Source organism: Lepidochelys kempii, chromosome 26 (assembly GCF_965140265.1).
Source record: "Lepidochelys kempii isolate rLepKem1 chromosome 26, rLepKem1.hap2, whole genome shotgun sequence".
NCBI lineage: Eukaryota > Metazoa > Chordata > Testudines > Cheloniidae > Lepidochelys > Lepidochelys kempii.
The window spans coordinates 3,858,705-3,876,611 of record NC_133281.1 but is presented as its reverse complement, the minus strand read 5'-3'; the positions used below and the strand labels follow the sequence as shown (position 1 = coordinate 3,876,611).

The following is a 17,907-nucleotide window of genomic DNA, read 5'->3' as shown; positions in this document are numbered from 1 at the left end:
TGCAGCGTCTCCCAGCAGGCCGGGCAGCAGTTCGGGAGGAGGGGGACGGGGAAAGCGATACAAGTAGGGACGGGGACGGGAGGGAAGATGGGGAAGAGGGGAAGAAAGGAGCAGGGGAGGGGAATCACCCGCATTCTGCTGCGGCAGCAGCTGTCCCTGCGCCCGCCTGTCTGCCAGGGCGCACCTGCTCCATCCCTTCGCTCGTGCCTGGGTCCGGGTACCACGTCCTCCCCGTCCTGCCTCCAGGCCCCGCCCAGCCCTGGCCTAACTGGCTGCCGGTGGAGGGGCGGGGGGCTCATTAGGGATGCTGGCTCGCAGCTGCTCCGCTTAGTCTGTAGCCGGGCGCCTGGCAAGCGGCGAGATGCGGAGTGCGAGCGGCGAGAGGCAGGCGCCGGGAAGCGCAGGGCTGGGGGCACCCGGCACCCACTGAGCCCAGTCCCCGGAGCCTCAGAGCCCCTCCCAGGGACGCCGCTCAGTCATAAAAGGGAGGCAAGTCCCAGGCTGGCACTTGAGCCCTGAGAGCCTGGCGGGAAGTTACCCCCCCTTGGCGGGGGAAGGAAAGCAGGAGTGAAGAAGGGGGAAAGGAGGCGTGGAGGGAGCATGGGGACACGGGCTGCAGGAGGAGGGTGTCCCGCACGCCTGAGGAGGCGGCTGCTCTTGCTGCTGGGGCTCTGCAGCTGGGCTGCTGCCCTCAGAGGTAAGTGGGGGACGAGACAGCAAGACATGATGCGCGGGAGCCCGGCCCCCCGGCAGTCCCAGGGAGGTGGCTGCGGAGTTGAGTGGGAAGAGCACTGAGCCGGGAGCTGTCTCCTCCCTAGGTGCTGATTGCATCCCCGGCTAGCTGGGGATGCAAAGTTTGCTTAGGCAGCCCTGGGTTTCGTTATGTCTCACGGGTTTGCTTCTTGTGCGTGTGTACGTTTGATGCACGCAAGGGAAATTATTCCACCAGCTTCCAAAAATAAAGAGGGTAGGGTGAGGTTACCCCCTACCTCTCCCCACTCAGTGGTACCTTTTGTATCTGTCTGCATCCTGGAGTCCTTTGCATGCACTGAACAGGGATCACTCTTTTTGTTTGTATGGTGCACCTCTAATGGATGGCCTGTTTTTTGGGGGGGAGGGGGAGGGGGAAGATCGGAAAAAAGCATGTCCTGCTGCAGGACATCGTGTCCAGGAGTTCATTTGGAGTGGGGTGTGGGGGGAGACAGAATTGCAGTGGAAATTGTGACTGGTAGTTCAAATCCTTACTGAGAACAGAGGTGATTTACCACAAGACTGCTTGTTTGATAGGCAGAGAGAACTCCAGCCTGTTAAAGTGGGTGAGAAAGATGTAGCATGAGTATCCTTTGGGCTCCAGTGTGTGAAAATGTACCCGTTGGACAAAATCCCTAAGCCTCCTGCCTTCCTTTACCACCTCCTGTAGCAATGAGAACTTAATTACTTGTCAAATAACACTCTGGTCTGGGATATGTTTATTTTTGGTACACACTGGTTCCCACATTTTTATTTAATGTCGTCCTGCTAAAATTCTTCAATTAGAAAATCTGCCAAGCAACTCGCCAAAGAATGTCAACTGCTCAGCATCTGGAATCCTTGACACCTTGGCTATTATATCTGGACTTCTCATAAGTGTGTGTGTTTGTGCGGGGGGTGTTTTCATGTTTGTCATCCTTCTCAAGGAAAATATTTGCTGTTGGAAGCTAGTGTTGTGTTGTTTTGTTTTGTTTTTTGGTGGGGCTTTTGTTGTTGTTGACTGTTTGGAACTTGAGATTGATACATCAGTTGTTGTTCGGCTTCTTTTCCAGATTAATCAAAATCTGATGCTGTCTGAATAGATCCTGAGGGAATCTCTTGAGACTGTCTATTATGCAGGAGTAATAATGTCTGTGTAGGTCTCCATCCTTGCCATGTGTATTATGTTCATCATTCCATTTTCTTTCCCATGTACTTTGTTGTTTTAGTCTTTATAAAATAAGTCATTAGCAGGTAGCTGGTAACATCTCGTTATAGTTCCTGTGTGTTTAGCTGTCCACCCTCATCTGCTATTCCACAATAAAACCAAATGGTTTGTTTAGCAAAAAGATAAGGGTGAATGCAGAGGGGATAGGTGGGAAGATTTTGGTGTAATTGGGTGAAGTGAAGTGTTTAGGAGCCGTGGGACAAAAGTTCCTATATATAAAAAGTCAACTTTTGTTTTCAGGATTGAACGTGACAGGGAACAAAATGCAGTTTAACTACTTTTTCACCCCCAATGTGACTATAAATATAATGATTTATATATGATTCCCTGGGGAAACTGTGTGTGTATTTAAATCTGAAATATTAGAATGTGTGGGATGAAGGGAGGCTGAAGGACTTTCTCTGGCACATTTTGAACACTGGGAGTTTTTGCCATTGCCTTCAATAGTAACAGGATCAGGCCCCTTTAAGCATCTGAAATTTCACACTACAGGTCACGTGCAGCAGGCCAACTCTTTTTCTGCCCTCTCTTGTTAGAAACAAGCTTCAGCTACTTAGTTAAAATGTACCGTAGCGGATGTTGTAGGTGCCAAGCTAATGTGCAATTGTTTTTAGGCATTATTATGAGGGATAGCAAGGTATTTTTAGAACCACTTCAGTGGCTGCAGAGTCTCTCTCACTTTTTTGATCCTGCATAGTGTTTACTTGTAGCTTTAGCTGGAGCAGTTAACCCCAGTTACTGACCCATTGAGCTATAAGATTACAGTTTATGAAGTTGTCTTAGAGCCACCTCTAAGAGAAATTGCATTCCAGAGTTTCACTCTGAGCAGGGCTTAAAAGCAAAAAGGAATGATTGCAGATAATCTTTGCATTGCATTTTAAGTCTATTAGAATGAATGTGTGCATAGCTGCAGGCTTTTATTTTACAATAAACATTGTACAGAGAGATACTGGTAATTTGAAAAATGGGACATAGAAAGTCACTAATATTTCCCTGGTAATTAACTCATTGATGCATGGAAAACTATACTTTGTGTCCATCCCCATATCTGATATAAAGATGTCTGCAAAATATAAACATCCTTCTCTCAATGTCTTGTTTATAAAGCCCACATCTATGCATTGGGTGGTATTGCTAGATCTAAGTACATTTTGTTCTAAATAAGAATCATTAAGTGTTTTCCTTCTTCTTCAAATGGTGCCTATGCATTTACAGAACTGCATGACAGCCACTGCATATTGCTACTGATTTTATGAAGATAAAGAGCACCATTAACCCACGTAATGGAATAAGGGTGGGTCTGTGGCCAACAAGGTATTGGAACAATATCTGCTTTCAGTCTAAAACGTCTGGTAATAAATGTGTAAAACGGAGGACAACAGCAGTCTAGATAGTTGCATAGTTGAGACCCTGGCTAGGATTCTATGGCCCAGTGGGGCATATAATACAACTGTTGGAGATGGAACCAGAAGAAATGCTTTCTGGGAAAAGGCACAAATACTGAATTCCATTTGTAATAGTCCTGTAGTTAAGGTAGAGGACTGGTAGTCAGGAGATCTGAATTCTAATCCCATCTATGCCACTGATTTGCTGTGACCTTGGGCAAACTAATTTTACCTGTCTGCTTCAGTTTCTCTCATTTGTAAATGGGACTTATGTTTCATTGGGGTATTGTTCATCTGAACTCTTTAGTATTTGCTAAGTATTTGGAGTCACTGGATTGGCGCTCTAACAGTTCTCTATGGCATTTCATGTGAGGCTTATTATTGTGTTGCGTGGCTAGTTCCACTTATTTGAATATGTGGAATAAGGAGAGTGGGTGTTTAAAAAAAACTGCTTGAAAGGAATATATTTTATGTATGTTGTTTTCTGGAGAGCCTCACTGAGATTCATTTCTTTGTACCTGGTACCTTGCTGAGAATGAAGCTTCTTGGTTATTAAAAATACATTTAACAGTTTACAACTTGAAAGTATGTGGGAGGGGGGTATTCTGACCTGCCAAGTGCTAATTGAATCCACACACTGTCAACATACTGCTTTCTTTGTTCTTTTTAAAGTCCATATGTGGTGAATGTGTTGTCTAGATGTACATGAAATATTCTAATCATTTTATGTAGGTAATATACAAAATGTTAGGAAATACTCGTGGATAATAGTTATGGTCCATTTGTGTGATTTGGTTCTGAATATGTCATTTAAGGCATCCTCACCGTGGGCATTCTGCTTATGGACTCAGGGTTGGAAAGAAGATCATATGGTCCATCCATTTGTTTGGTACTCCAGTGTGTAATACTTTTCAAGAGTGTGTCTATCACTCTCTTCATTCAGTTGCTCACACAAATTACCTTCTCAGCAGAGAGATGGCTCCTGAGCGAACACCTGCAGTTTCTGTTCATGTCACCATCTTACTTAGTAGTTGATATCTGCCTTTGCTATATCCTTCAGAATGATGCACACTTGGTACGCTCATAGTAACATAGTTGCTCCATTTCACAGATTGGGAAACTAAGGTTCAGAGAGGTAAAGTGACTTGCCTGAGGCTACAGAAAGGATTCTGTGTCAAAGCTGAGCCTAGAATGTGGAGGTTCCTGGTCCCAGTTCTGTATTTGGGCCACTTGACCATCTTCCTTCACCTTTTTTCTTTATGAATGCAAATCTAGATTTTTCTAATAATTCTTAGAAGTCAACTCCTGACATCTTCTCACTTCTTTGTTGCTCTCTTTGATAACTTTCCCAATTCATTATCCTCCTGATAATATGTTGCCACAAATTGTGCATGAAATTTTAGTGGGCTGGTGTGATTACACCTGTAGAATGCCAGAATTTCTTCCAATATGAATGGGCTCTAATTCTTTACATCAGAGGGTAGCGGTCTCTTCAACATCTAGATGCAGTAGGTAGATGCAACCCATTGTTTTTGTTTTTTTTAACAGCACTCTTGTTGCATAGCAAAGTACTTCTGCACATTACTACTTTGCAAAGAAAATACAGTACATTACCTCTAACTCAGTGTAGCTCTGCACAGTAACTTCCCTCCTCTGTGGCCAAACATCAGATCAAGGTGTTACATATAATACTGTCATGGCACACAGATCTGCAAATAAACTCCATCATATACTTGCTTACTAGATGACATCTTTCTGTGGACATGTTCCATTAATGTAATTAGAACTAGCATAACAGTTCCTTTGTGCTAACCTATTTCTGAGATTTTATGGTTAGTCTCTTTTTTTTTATATGCAAGTGCTACTTGATGCATAATTTCTTCACAGTTGCTGGGGGGATATATCATTTCTGTCTCTTCATATGCAAAGAATATTTCTAAAGAGGTGAAATGAGCTTACCATGCTATGAAAACAAGTGTCGTCCTTGATACTGTAACTGAATTTCAGACCTAGATGGACTTTCACTAACGCAGAATGAAAATTGCTAATATAATGGTACTTTTATAGTGAATTACAGGTGGAAAATACAAATAGTATGATATCATATACTAAGATGGAAAATTACTTATGGTACAAGGGATCCCGCAGCGCAACTTGATGTATCTTTTCTGTATTTTTAGTCTTGCTTTCTGAGGAAATGTGGAGTCTGAGACTGAGAGCAGAAATTTAACACCAGAGGCTGCTGTTTCTGTTGTTTTCGATTTTGCTGCTATTGTAATGGAGCAGATGGTCGGATCCATTTATAGAAAATAGAAACTTGTTTCATTTTCCATTTCTACTTTTAAAGAACTTGTCTTGTGCCACAGTGTATCATTTGGCCTACCCATATAGCATGGATATTTGCAAGTATGTTGTTTTTATAGTCTGTTACAGATCATTAGAAGACAATAGACTATATTGTGATGCACGTTGCAAGTAGATTATGAAAATAGCTAACAATTCAAGCAAATCTAAACTTATTTCACCTTTTGTAACTTCAGTTGATGGTTTTGTCCTCCTAACCTCTCAATGACATCCAATTATTCAGTAATGTTGGTGATGTAGGAGAACAGGAATTGCCACAATCAGCCGAGGGACATGTCTAACAGTACCAGATGCTTAGGAGAAATCCAGCAGTGATCAGCCATGGAAGAACTTCCCCATGTGGGAAACTTCTTTCCAAAACAAGTAAACAAATATGCCCTTATCCTTACCCTGCAAAAAATTCTACCTAGAATTGCTGTGGATATCTCATCTATATAAATGTCTAATCCTCTCTTGAATCAGACCAGAGGGGGAAAAGCCTGCTGGGCAATATTGTCCTCATGGCTGCCTTTAAGAGTCCGTTAGCTGCTTCTACTGCCTCTTCCACAACTTATAACCTGGGTTGGAGTGTTCTAATGAGAAGACTTTTTTAGTAACACAAAAGAAAACAATATATCAAAATACTATGATTAGAGAAACAAAATGTACCTTAAGTTTCAGAGTAGCAGCTGTGTTAGTCTCTATCCGCAAAAAGGAAAGGAGGACTTGTGGCACCTTAGAGACTAACTAATTTATTTGAGCATAAGCTTTCGTGAGCTACAGCTCACTTCATCGGATGGATTCAGTGGAAAATACAGTGGGGAGATTTATATACACAGAGAACATGAGACAATGGGTGTTACTGTACACTCTGTAAGGAGAGTGATCAGGTAAGGTGAGCTATTACCAGCAGGAGAGTGGGGGGGGAGCCTTTTGTAGTGATAATCAAGGTTGGCCATTTCCAGCAGTTGACAAGAATGTCTGAGGAACGGGGCGGGGGGGGGGGGGGAATAAACATGGGGAAATAGTTTTACTTTGTGTAATGACACATCCACTCCCAGTCTCTATTCAAGCCTAAGTTAATTGTATCCAGTTTGCAAATTAATTCCAATTCAGCAGTCTCTCGTTGAAGTCTGTTTTTGAAGTCTTTTTGTTGAAGAATTGCCACTTTTAGGTCTGTAATCGAGTGACCAAAGAGATTGAAGTGTTCTCCAAGTGTTTTTTGAATGTTATAATTCTTGACGTCTGATTTGTGTCCATTTATTCTTTTACGTAGAGACTGTCCAGTTTGGCCAATGTACGTGGCAGAGGGGCATTGCTGGCACATGATGGCATATATCACATTGGTAGATGTGATATATGACCTTAGTCACTTATGAATTATTAGCGGGCCTTAGCTTTACAGAGGAAGGATAATTTTGTGATTATGGCAGTGCCTTCAGGAGTTAGGAGTTCAGTTCCTAGCTCTGCCATAGACTCCCTCTGTGACCTAGGGCATGTTACTTAATCTGTTTGTGTGTGTGTGTGTACCCCATCTGTACAATGGGAATAATAATGCTTCCCTTTGTCTGTCTTGTCCATTTAGATGGCAAGCTCTTTGGGACAGGACCTGTCTTACCATGTGTTTGTGGACCATCCAGGACAACAGTGCTCTGATCTTTCTTGGAGTGTCTAGGAGCTAGTGTGATACTAATAATTGGCTGACTACTACTATTTGTTTCAGGAGAAGTTCTTTAACAGTAAAGAAAATGATTTTAAAATGCACAAGTGGGAATTAGGTGCCGAAACCCAGTTGACTTTCAATGGGAATTTGGTGCCTAACTGCCTGTTTGTGCCTTTGAAAGCCTTCTTGAAAAAGGAATTATTTGCACGTGATAGAATAACAAGCCTGGAATGGGAAGACTTTGGGAATTGATAAGGGGACATAAATGCCCTAACACCAGTTCATCTTTTTGCATCCTGCCAAGATTGGTAGTAACTAAAAATAGTTACCAACTAATGCTTGGCTGGCTGGCTTGTAAGAAATGAGTTGGTGGCTCAATTCAGTTCCCAGTGGGCAAATGTCCGTGTCACACAAACACACCACCACCACTGGACAAAATCTTTTAGCAGAGGCCTCATTTAGCAGGCCCACAAACAGCCAGGCTTGGAGAGTAATCCCTCTTCATGGCAATGGTGGCAACTTTCACTACCGTGACCTGGGCTTTATCCTTTCTGTGTACAAAGAGGGTTTCTGTCTGGTTCCTTTCATGAATGCACAGCTCCCCTCATCTGTAATTCTAGAGAGAAAGGAAAACATATGCTAACAATATCGCAACTAGGAAATCTTCCCAGACAAAGGAGAGGGAGGCAGTGTGTTCTAGTGGATGGGTTACTGGGATGGAACTCAGAGGGACCTGAATCTATTCCCAGCTCTCACGTACTTTCCGTATAACCTTGAGCAAGTGTCTTTGGCTCTTTGTGCCTGTTTCCCCACCTTTTCTTTGTCTACTTATACTCAATAAGAAGATCTTATAGTTTATGTAGCAAAAAGGGACCTTGATCTCAGTTGGAGTCTAAGTGCTATGGTAACACGATAGTTGTACTGGATCCAGAAAATTTCCATTTAAATTAATGGGAGAAAAAGTGTTGTTTAGGTTTTTTGTTTAGTTTTTTTAAATACAGCCAAGTTTTTTAAAATGCTGCTTATTTTCCCTCAAGTTTGGGATGACAATCTTTCGAGTGCTGCAGAACCACAAGAGAACTATGTTGAGTCATTGCAAACAAATGAAAAATCAAAGCATTCATTGTTTCTTTAAACATGCTGTAAGATCTAAAGCTTTATAGAAAAAGTGTTATAAGAATCTTCCTTAGTGAGCTTTTCTTTTTCTCCCAATCCAACTTGTTTTGTTATCAAATTGTGGCTTCTTTCAGGGTATTATCATAACAAGAGATTAAAGTCTCTTAAATTGTGCTTGACAAGAACTTCAGCAATACAACATAAGCTGCCCATTCTCAAATGCTTATCATGCTGCATATCCTAAGGCACTTTACAATCCATAAAACACTTAAAGCAAAACTCCTCTTGAATTGGATAAAATGTAGAAAAGAAACCTTACAACCAAGTTTTGGGAATGGAAAATGTCTGTCTCTGTGCTCAAGCAAAGAAGTCCAGCTCTGTTGGGTACCACAACTGGAGTCCAATGGGCATCAAAGTGTTGTATGAAAGTCTTGCTTCCAACACTACCTCCCCAGACCTCAGACTGGTATGTAAGGAGTCAAGAGGTCATGTGGACACATAGGATTTGATTAAAAGAAGGGATAATTCAGAAACCAAATTTGAATAAAATATTTTCTCCTCAGAGAGAGAGAGAAATATTAATAAGTGTTTGCTGAGATGTGTCCTTGGTGTGGAAAAAAATATTTACGTTATATAAGGCCAGAACTTCAGAACATAGCATTTATACTTTGCCTGCATGCATATACTCTAGTCTGCAATACAGAATATGGACTTATACATCAAAACAGTCAATGCACATGCAAAGATGCAATATGGGCAAAGAATTCTGGACCACTAGCCTATTATGTAGTCTCTAGAAACATGCATTTGTGCTGTGCTCAGAATAAGGCTGATATGTTCCGTCTTCTTTCTCTAATTTGGGAGGTACATATTAAGACCAGTGTTCACTAGGTCTGAAAGAGTACCCAGCTAGTAAATATGGGATTCTGCCTTATTGTCTCTGAGAGATATGCAGGGATCAGTCTTTTTATTTCATTTGTAAAAGGCATCACTTCAAACTGTGTGCACGTTTCTCATTCTTGGATCGACAGACTAATGTAGACCACCTTGTAGCTATTATAAAAATGGCTGGCTATGTTCCTTCACTTCAGCAGAATGTTCCTCATCTTGGTAATTTAGGATAAGGGCAGGTTAGCTTCCAAAAATCTTTCTCCTGATTGCCGTCCATTAGAATTATGGAGGAGGAAAGGAATGACAAACAAAAGACTCCACAGCGGGTATTTGATCTGAGTTTAAAATGAAGCGTCACAGTCTTCTCATAATTCCAAGTGACCTGGAACAGTGCCCCACTGTGAGGCACAGATAACAGATATCTGATTTAAGGAGGCAGTATCAAACTTGCAATTAGCTGAAATGTAAATTCATTGTTTCAGTTGATAGTGTTTTATTTTTCTTTGTGGGGGAAAGCATTTGGGGGGAGTGGTTATTGTATTCATCATTGCATCTCCTCCACCTGAGGAGTGTGTATCAGTGTAAAGGGCTGAAGGTGAGATTTTCAATAGAGCGACAAAGCAAACTAGGGCTGGGAGTTTTAAAGGAGCCTAAGGGAATTAGATGCCCAACTCCCAATGGATTTTTCAATTTTGAAAATCTCACTTGGAGTGAATATTTTATTTGAATTTTGCCTTTCTGTTTGGAGAATGCCCAGACAGAATAGCTTTTGATTTCCATTGGTTCATGTTTGTGGGTCAGTGAGAGAGAGAGAGAGAATTTCACTTATTATTTGGCTTGCTATTCAAACAATTAAAATCTGAGCTGCCTATTTGTGATTGGTTGCAATTATTGTGCTATTATTGTGTTCCCTAGTTGGATAAGTATAACTTTTTTTTATCTGGTAAAAGTGCCTTTGTGAAACTAACATTTTTTTGAGTATTTGTGCCAGTAAAAGTCAATTGTTTTAATGCTTTCAGAGAATAAACATAAAATAGGCACACACAGCTTAAGTGAGAGAATTGTGAACCAACTACTCACAGAATCACTTCTTCTACCACACTCCGTAGTAATAAATTGTATTACAGAAATGAATTTGTTCTACGAAATTGAATTCAAGTTTTTGTATAAAATCCTGTCCAATGTACACAATCATACAAGTGTCCATGACTTTTATGGTGGTAGATGCCTCATGACTTCTTGGGAGTAGGCCAAAACCAAGACTGCTGTAAATATGAGGATAGGCATTACCCTTCAAATATTATGTATGAAATTCCTAATTCAGGAGATATTTACTGCTGGCATATATGGTCAGAACTCTGTGTTTGTGTGTGTGTGTGTGTGTGTGTGGGAGAGAGAGAGAGAGAGAGACAGACTGGTTTTTGTTTCTTTTAGCATAAATATATACGATGTAAACTGTTTGCTTAGAGTTTAAACTTTAATTCTAGATTGCATTTAGCAACACTTTCCCTGTCAGAGTACTGTACTGCAATTGAATAATGAATGCAATGGACATTCTGAAGACGGTAGGTGGTGCATATATTTAATGCATGCCTTGCTTCTTTAGCACTATGTTCTAACTGAAAGCTTCCAGATACTGCTGTACATATCATGTAGTTCTGAGAGTCGCATACATTTTTATAGGTACATTAAAATATCCTTCTAATTCTGAAATTGAATGGTTTTACCCAGCGTATTACATATTATTTAAGGCTGGATAGCTCCCATATATGGTATACAAAGAAATGGTCTTTTATAAGAGATGGGTTGTGTAGTTGTCATAAATTGGATTTGTTTGGAAAATTGATCTCCATGCTATATTAACTGTGTATTCTGTTGTTGGGAAGCAGTGGAATCCTGTTAGACTCAATGGACCAGAACCTCACCTGGTGTAAGTCAGCACAGCTCCATTTAATAAGGGTTAGTTCTTTCTTAAGTGAACCCTGAGTTCTACTGGATAGGCCTGGCCAGAAAACAACAACTCCGTTTTGCAAAACACTTTGACGTTCAAGTCCCTGTGCTGTCTGATTAGGGACTGGCACTTGAACCTGGGTCTCCCACATTCTAGGTGAGTGCCAGGCTCCTAGCTATTCTAGAGCGGAGGTGCTCTAACCACCAGGCTATTCTGGATTGAGTTTTTTTCTCTCAAAATGTTTCTGCAAAATATTTTGTTTTTGCTGAAACTGCATTTTTCAACAGACACAAACATTTGGCAGGCAGGGAGATAGCTCAGCGGTTTGAGCATTGGCCTGCTAAACCCAGGGTTGTGAGTTCAATCCTTGAGGGGGCCATTTGGGATCTGGGGCAAAAATTGGGGATTGGTCCTCCTTTGAGCAGGGGATTGGACTAGATGACCTCCTGAGGTCTCTTCCAACCCTGATATTCTATGATTTCATCATTTTCCTGCCCCCCCCCCCCACAACTATCTCTACTATTGGAGATGGAGAAAGCGATTTCCTGAAGCAGTGGTTCTCAACCTTTCCAGACTACTATACCCATATCAGGAGTCTGATTTGTCTTGCCTACCCCAAGTTTTACCTCACCTAAAAGGTGACTGAAATATTGCTTGCTTTCTCCTTTTTTGCCATATAATTATAAAATAAATTGATTGGAACATACATATTATACTTCCATTTTAATGTGATACTTGAGCCTGGTTTTCACTTGTGTGCCTTGTCCTTCTGGGAGGCTGTGAAGCAACAGCAACCATTAAGTTTTTCTTCATATTGAGTCTATTCCTGTAACCTGCTGTAAAACTAGGCAAATACTGTGTCTAGGTGAGTTGACATGCCACCTGGAAGATCTCTGTGTACCCCAGGGGTATGCCTATCCCTGGTTGAGAATCATTGTCCTAAATTGAGGCTGACCACTCATATCAACCCCTTATTACAGGGAGTGTTTGTATGTGTTTAAACACACACATTCTTTTATAATATTTTTTTCTTATTTCTCCTTTTCTTTTGCAGCCTCTCTAATATAAGAAGCAAAGTCAATAATTTTAGTCTAACCTTTTGAGCCACAGTGTTTCTATTTTGAAGATTAAAACAAATTTATCTACTCTCATAGCCTTTTGGGAGTAGTGTATAGTATTACCCATACCCACAGGATACTACTTGGTACCCCCCAGAAAACATGCCAGTAGTACACGGTTTTGTCACAGTAACGGAAAAGCTCCTGCTGTTCACACTGTAACATAGAATCTAGGACTTATCCAATGTCAAATGAGCTAACCAAATAAAAAATGAATTGAAAGTATTTAATCTGTCAGCATCAATGAATCTAAAAGGATTATCGCTCCATTAGTGCTAATAGATTTTTTCCAAAGATAACTTTGCTACTTGACTTGCTCATTCCTATAAAGATTGTTACAGATCTAATTTATACTACAATTTAAATATTCCTGTTATATTTCGATTGAATCTGGGGCTTGTTAATGAGCTACCTTGACTTTTGTTAAGATTGATAACTTTGCTTTAATTGTCTGAATGCTAGTTCCATTCGTTGCTTCTATAACACTTCATAACAATTGTGGGGAGCTTTATTTTATTTTATTTTATTTTGAGCTGTAGGGAAATGTAACCTTTTAACAGCTCAAGCTAATGACTAGAGTTGGACATCCCACAAATTACTCACCAGCCAATTCCTGACTCCCCTTTCAGGAAATGGGATGGGATTGAAAGAGCAGGAACAAAACAAAACTGATATTCTGCTCATTATAGGTCTGATCCTGCTCCCATTGATATCAATGGCAGAATTCTTTCGTACTCACTGAAGTCAATGAATCTCTTTCTAGGGACTACAATGGAGACTGAAATAGTTTTAAACATCCAGTTGTCTCCTGGAAAATCCGCACAGCACATTCTCTGTCTAGATGAGATTGAATGGCTCTATGGAAAGGAAGGAGGTGGAAACGTAATGGATAGAGAACCTTTCTGACTTCAGACAGAGTCTAACTCAGTATTTTGTATTGTATTGGTTCCTTAGATTTAAATAACACACAAAAATGCCCTTACAAAGCTCCTCGTGGCTGAACAGTTACATCTACAATTGCAAATGGTGATCACCTAGCATCAAATAATGAATCCACTGAGCCAGCTAATAAATAAAAACCAACAAAGTAAGTTCCCTTTTTCACTCTCTGACCTCACCTGCCCAAACATACCTTTAACCTTCCCCCAAAACCATGTCATGCCTTCAGCAGCATGCCTGGAAGGCCAGGCTATTTTAGAAGAAGGTTTGAGGCAAGTTTGAGTCCTGGGTAATGACTGAACTTTGTTTCCATTTGATGCCTATTTGGTTCTCTCTGAAATGAGATGATGGTCTCAGCCCATATCCTAGTTGGCTGGTGTTACCATTGCATTTAGCACTGATCAGCTCCCTAGTCCTTCCAGCAGAGACACCAAAGACTGAATGTGAATAGGGAATGAACTTCCCTCAGGTCAGTTGCGACAAAGCATTGCAGTGCTGCTGTCCATATGTATGACTTGTATTGCGTGACTATTGAAAGCCAACAATGTTCTAGGTGCTGTTTCTGTTCTGTGGTTAACTGGAGGTCTTCAGTCTCCAGGATTGTTTCATCCAGCACCTTTCACAAGCACTGTTATTTCTAATCGCTACTTTTTGAGATGAAAGCTTTAAATGTGAAAAGGTAATGAATGCTGTATAGGGGTAGATTTCCTGATGGATTCTGTAGCTGTGGGATACAGAAAGGCCTCGTAAAATGTGGTAAATGTTGACCACTGTGCTCCTCAGCTCTTGTCCCTCATCCCTTCAAAATAAGGTAGACTCTGTAACTAAGTGACATTTCTAGCTGTTTTTACCTTTTCCGAGTGAACAATTTCAGCAGATGTGAACTGATTTCTCTGTGTGTTTGAAATACAGGACTGCTCTTTAGCACTTTTACCCTTTGAAAATATGAAAGCTCTTGAGTGCCTTCATATTTTCAAAGGGCAGTAGCAACTTTAGTGAAAGAGGAGAGTGCAGAAAACTGACTGCTCTATCCTTTATTTTTTGAAAGTGCTGTCAAGAAAACATGTTCCATAAATATTCTGTAGCTTCTTTTACAGAGATGGTGGAGAGGTAAGGGAGCTTCTTTCCAAAGGCTGAACATCATTCTTGTCCCAAAAAATGTATTGTGAAATCTCTCTGCCTCTTCTTTTCCTCCCCTTCCTCCTAGAGGCCCACCTCATCCATACACACCCAAAATGAATGCGCGGGAGCTGAATCCAGAACACTGCTGCAAGTCCTTTCAGCAGTGACTTGCCAGCCTATAACCCCTGTGAATGAAATCATAACCATCAGTAACTCAGCAGAGCTATTCTTGAGTAAATTTTTGCGTTCGGAGTGTCAGTTATAGTTATAGTCTCTCGATCCTGTGGAGAGAAAAGGTGCACCTGTAAGCTGGAAACAAATAACAGCCACCCGATGCTCACATTATATTGTGCCTGCGTTGCACCACAAAGTTCCATCATTTAGGCCTGTCATACTTAACCTCCAGAGCAGCTTAACAGGAGAAGCTGAGCCTCTCCTGGAAAAGAGGACTTTGCCTGCTTGAAATTCTCCCCCCTTGGTTGATGTTTATTTGTGTGTGTGCGTGCACACGCATACAAGTGCTATAGATAAATAAAAACCCCTTTTGAAGAATCTAAATGGCAGTTTTAAGAGGTTTGCTTTACTCTTTGTGTGATATTAAATCATTAAGTTAAGAGCAACAAAACTTGCTCTGTGGGGAATTAAGTTTCCCAGCTGGGGAGGGACAGACATGTTGATTAATCCAGCAGAGGTTGTGGAGCAGGGACAAGCATGAGTGAAGTGATGGAAAATATCATGACCCTGAAGTTGCCTTATTTCCCATGGTAAATTTTGTCTAAAAAGCTGCAAGTAAGCCAGTAGGTAATGCTTGAAGACCCAACCACCATGGTGGCACCTAATGCACCTGGCTAAAGTAGGAGTTCTTGGTGGACTGCAGACTTTAAGCAGTAGTCCACTGTCCCAAGATTCTCTCTCCTCCTATTGTGAAACTTGGCTCAGCTGCAAAATCAAATGCTACCCACCTCTATGGAGCCACCAGTGGGCTTCCACCTTGGGAAACATATGGAGTTATGGTGAGAAGGGGAGTTGATGGGAGGCCAGAATAGGGTAGAACAAGCAATTAAGGCATGAGGAACAAAAGTCAAAAGAGACACCGCGGTAAGTCGACCGAAGGTACGTCGACTCCAGCTACATTTTTCATGTGGCTATATGGTGAAGTCCTACTACTGAGACTCAGCTGACTGTAATACATGGTAAAGTTTTGTAATGCTTCTCATGAATTATCTCATCTCAGCGGCTGTTTAAAATTCATGCGTAGTAGCAACTGTGAAGAAATACCTGAAACACATAAAGAAGGCAACAGTATTCTAATTTATTGCCAGTACCCTTTTTTATTCCCATTGAACTATTCAGAACCTTCCACAATTGATGACTTTCTGAAGTAATATCAGTAAAAAACCTCTTATTTTATGCCACGGAAGCATTCTAATAAATGAGCGTCTTGCTACTTATCGAAGCAAATTGTCACCTGTTAAAATAGGTAACTCTCATAAGAAGATGTGGTAGGAAAAAGGATAAATTAATAGGGATGAACCAAGTATATTTGGCATATATGGCATCCACAAGGTAAACATCAGGGGCTGTTACAATTGAGGGGAGTTTGGTGTTTCCATTTATAGGACTTTAATCAAGCTTGAATTTGGAGTGATAAAGTACATTCTTGAAAAATTTAAATTGGACTAATCAGTCCATAATGTTTGACTTTACACATTAACAAGAAAGTTTCCTTTTCCCCTCAGTGCTTTGGAGCAGTTTACTAACCATCAGAACCAAATTTTTTTTTTCACATGTTGCATTGCATTTTCCTCCATGACCCAGAGCACTTGCCAAATCCCGCCACTCCCAGCAAAAACATTTGCAGCTGACAGAACTTCCAGAGGGGCTGAATTTAGGTAGTCCCGTTTCAATAGCCTAGTGACCTTTGCTTTTCTTTTCTTTTTTTTTTTAACCTTAGATTTTCTTGCTTCTGTGGGATTAAGTTGGAGTGCTAAGGTGTTGCAATATGTATAGCAATTGTTTAGTCCCCCAACACACTTTAAATAAAAAAGACCCTTATGCTTGGGGACATAAATAAAATTGGTTATAAGGTCTGTTTGGTTCTTTTAAATTTTATTTATGTATTAATCTCTTAGCTCTGTTAAAGACTTAAAACATCTGCTTCGTGGCCATTTAAAACAGTGTCTCATAGCTTACAATGAATTCATAGACATTTATTCAAGATTCTGGTAAGGTACTTGTGTCAGCAATCATAAAACACTTTTTTATTCCTTTTACTCTTACCAGTGAAATGTACCCCCAAAAGTTTGTTTTGAATAGAGCTGTGAGAATACCCTATTTTTCAATTTGGTGACCAAACTGAAAAAGTTGAAACCTTTTGTTTGACTCTAAAATATTTTTATTTTGTTTTTTAAGGGTTTTTTACCCTTTTAACAATGCATTTTACTATAAAATTGAAGTAAAATTCAAAATAAAAATTCATTTGAATCATAAAGTCAGTTTAATTTTTAAAATGATGAAAATAAATGGTGTTTGTTTTAGTGTAAAAAAGATGGAGAATTTAACACAAATTTGTGATCTATTTTGGTCAATCTGAATTTGGATTTCTCAAGAGGGGAAAAAAAGTTTCATCTGAAAAATTCCACCCAGCTCTGGTTATAAAAGTATTGTTGTATATTGCTGAAAAATAGTCTATTACCATTCCTCATTTTCAGCATTTATCCATTTGGGCCAGCCATTTGTCAAACCCTGTTGATTGTATTGGATTAGTGACATTTACATCTTTGAAGTCATGCCTTCATAATCTATTCGCCAAATTTTGGAAAAGGATCCCAAACCAAGATCGAAGACGAAACTGAAAACCTCTAAGATGGTTTGGTGAAGACCTAGGTGATATTTAGAGCTATAATGGTATAGAAAACTAAAGGCTTCCCCAACTTCAAAAAAGCCCGCCGTCTAAAACATATACCAAGAACAGGACTTTCTGGGAAATCGAGATGTGGGAATGGCCTATTACTTTGTAAATAACACCTTTCATTCCTAAAGGAACTCTGAATGCTTTATGGATAGTGTTTGAGTCATTCCTTAAGTTAACTCTGAAATGTTGGGTACAGAATGGCTATGACACTACACAAGTATTATTTGATTTATTTAAGTAGGGGAAGTGAAGAACAACCACCTGGCATAATGCAAATATGTCCACGTTGGAATCTGGCCACAAAACTGACCATCCTCATGCTAGTTTAAGTTTACTGCCATTTCTAGCTTTGTTATAGCACGCACTGGCTTCGTTACAGCAACCATGATAAAGAAAAAAAAATCTTTGCAACTCCTTTTTTTCTGTGTGTATGTTAATTCAAGGCAGCTAATCTATTACATAGTCTATAGGCCATACATGAGCTCTTGATATCTACAAATACACTTAA

General features: G+C 40.4%; 1 protein-coding gene across 9 annotated transcripts in view; it reads left to right on the top strand.

Moving 5' to 3' along the window:
- The first annotated feature begins 348 nt into the window (after positions 1–348).
- The window catches only part of UNC5D (unc-5 netrin receptor D), a 293,186-nt gene continuing 275,627 nt past the window's right edge, over positions 349–17,907 (top strand). For 7 of the 9 annotated variants that reach the window (XR_012156277.1, XM_073325005.1, XM_073325004.1 and 4 more), the window contains exon 1: positions 349–697. Coding sequence is in view for 6 of the 9 variants with exons in the window: in XM_073325005.1 (XP_073181106.1) it covers positions 601–697 (97 nt within the window). In the remaining 3 variants the exon portion in view is untranslated. The remainder of the gene's footprint in view (positions 698–17,907) is intronic. The other 2 variants (XM_073325001.1, XM_073325002.1) reach the window with 2 other exon arrangements.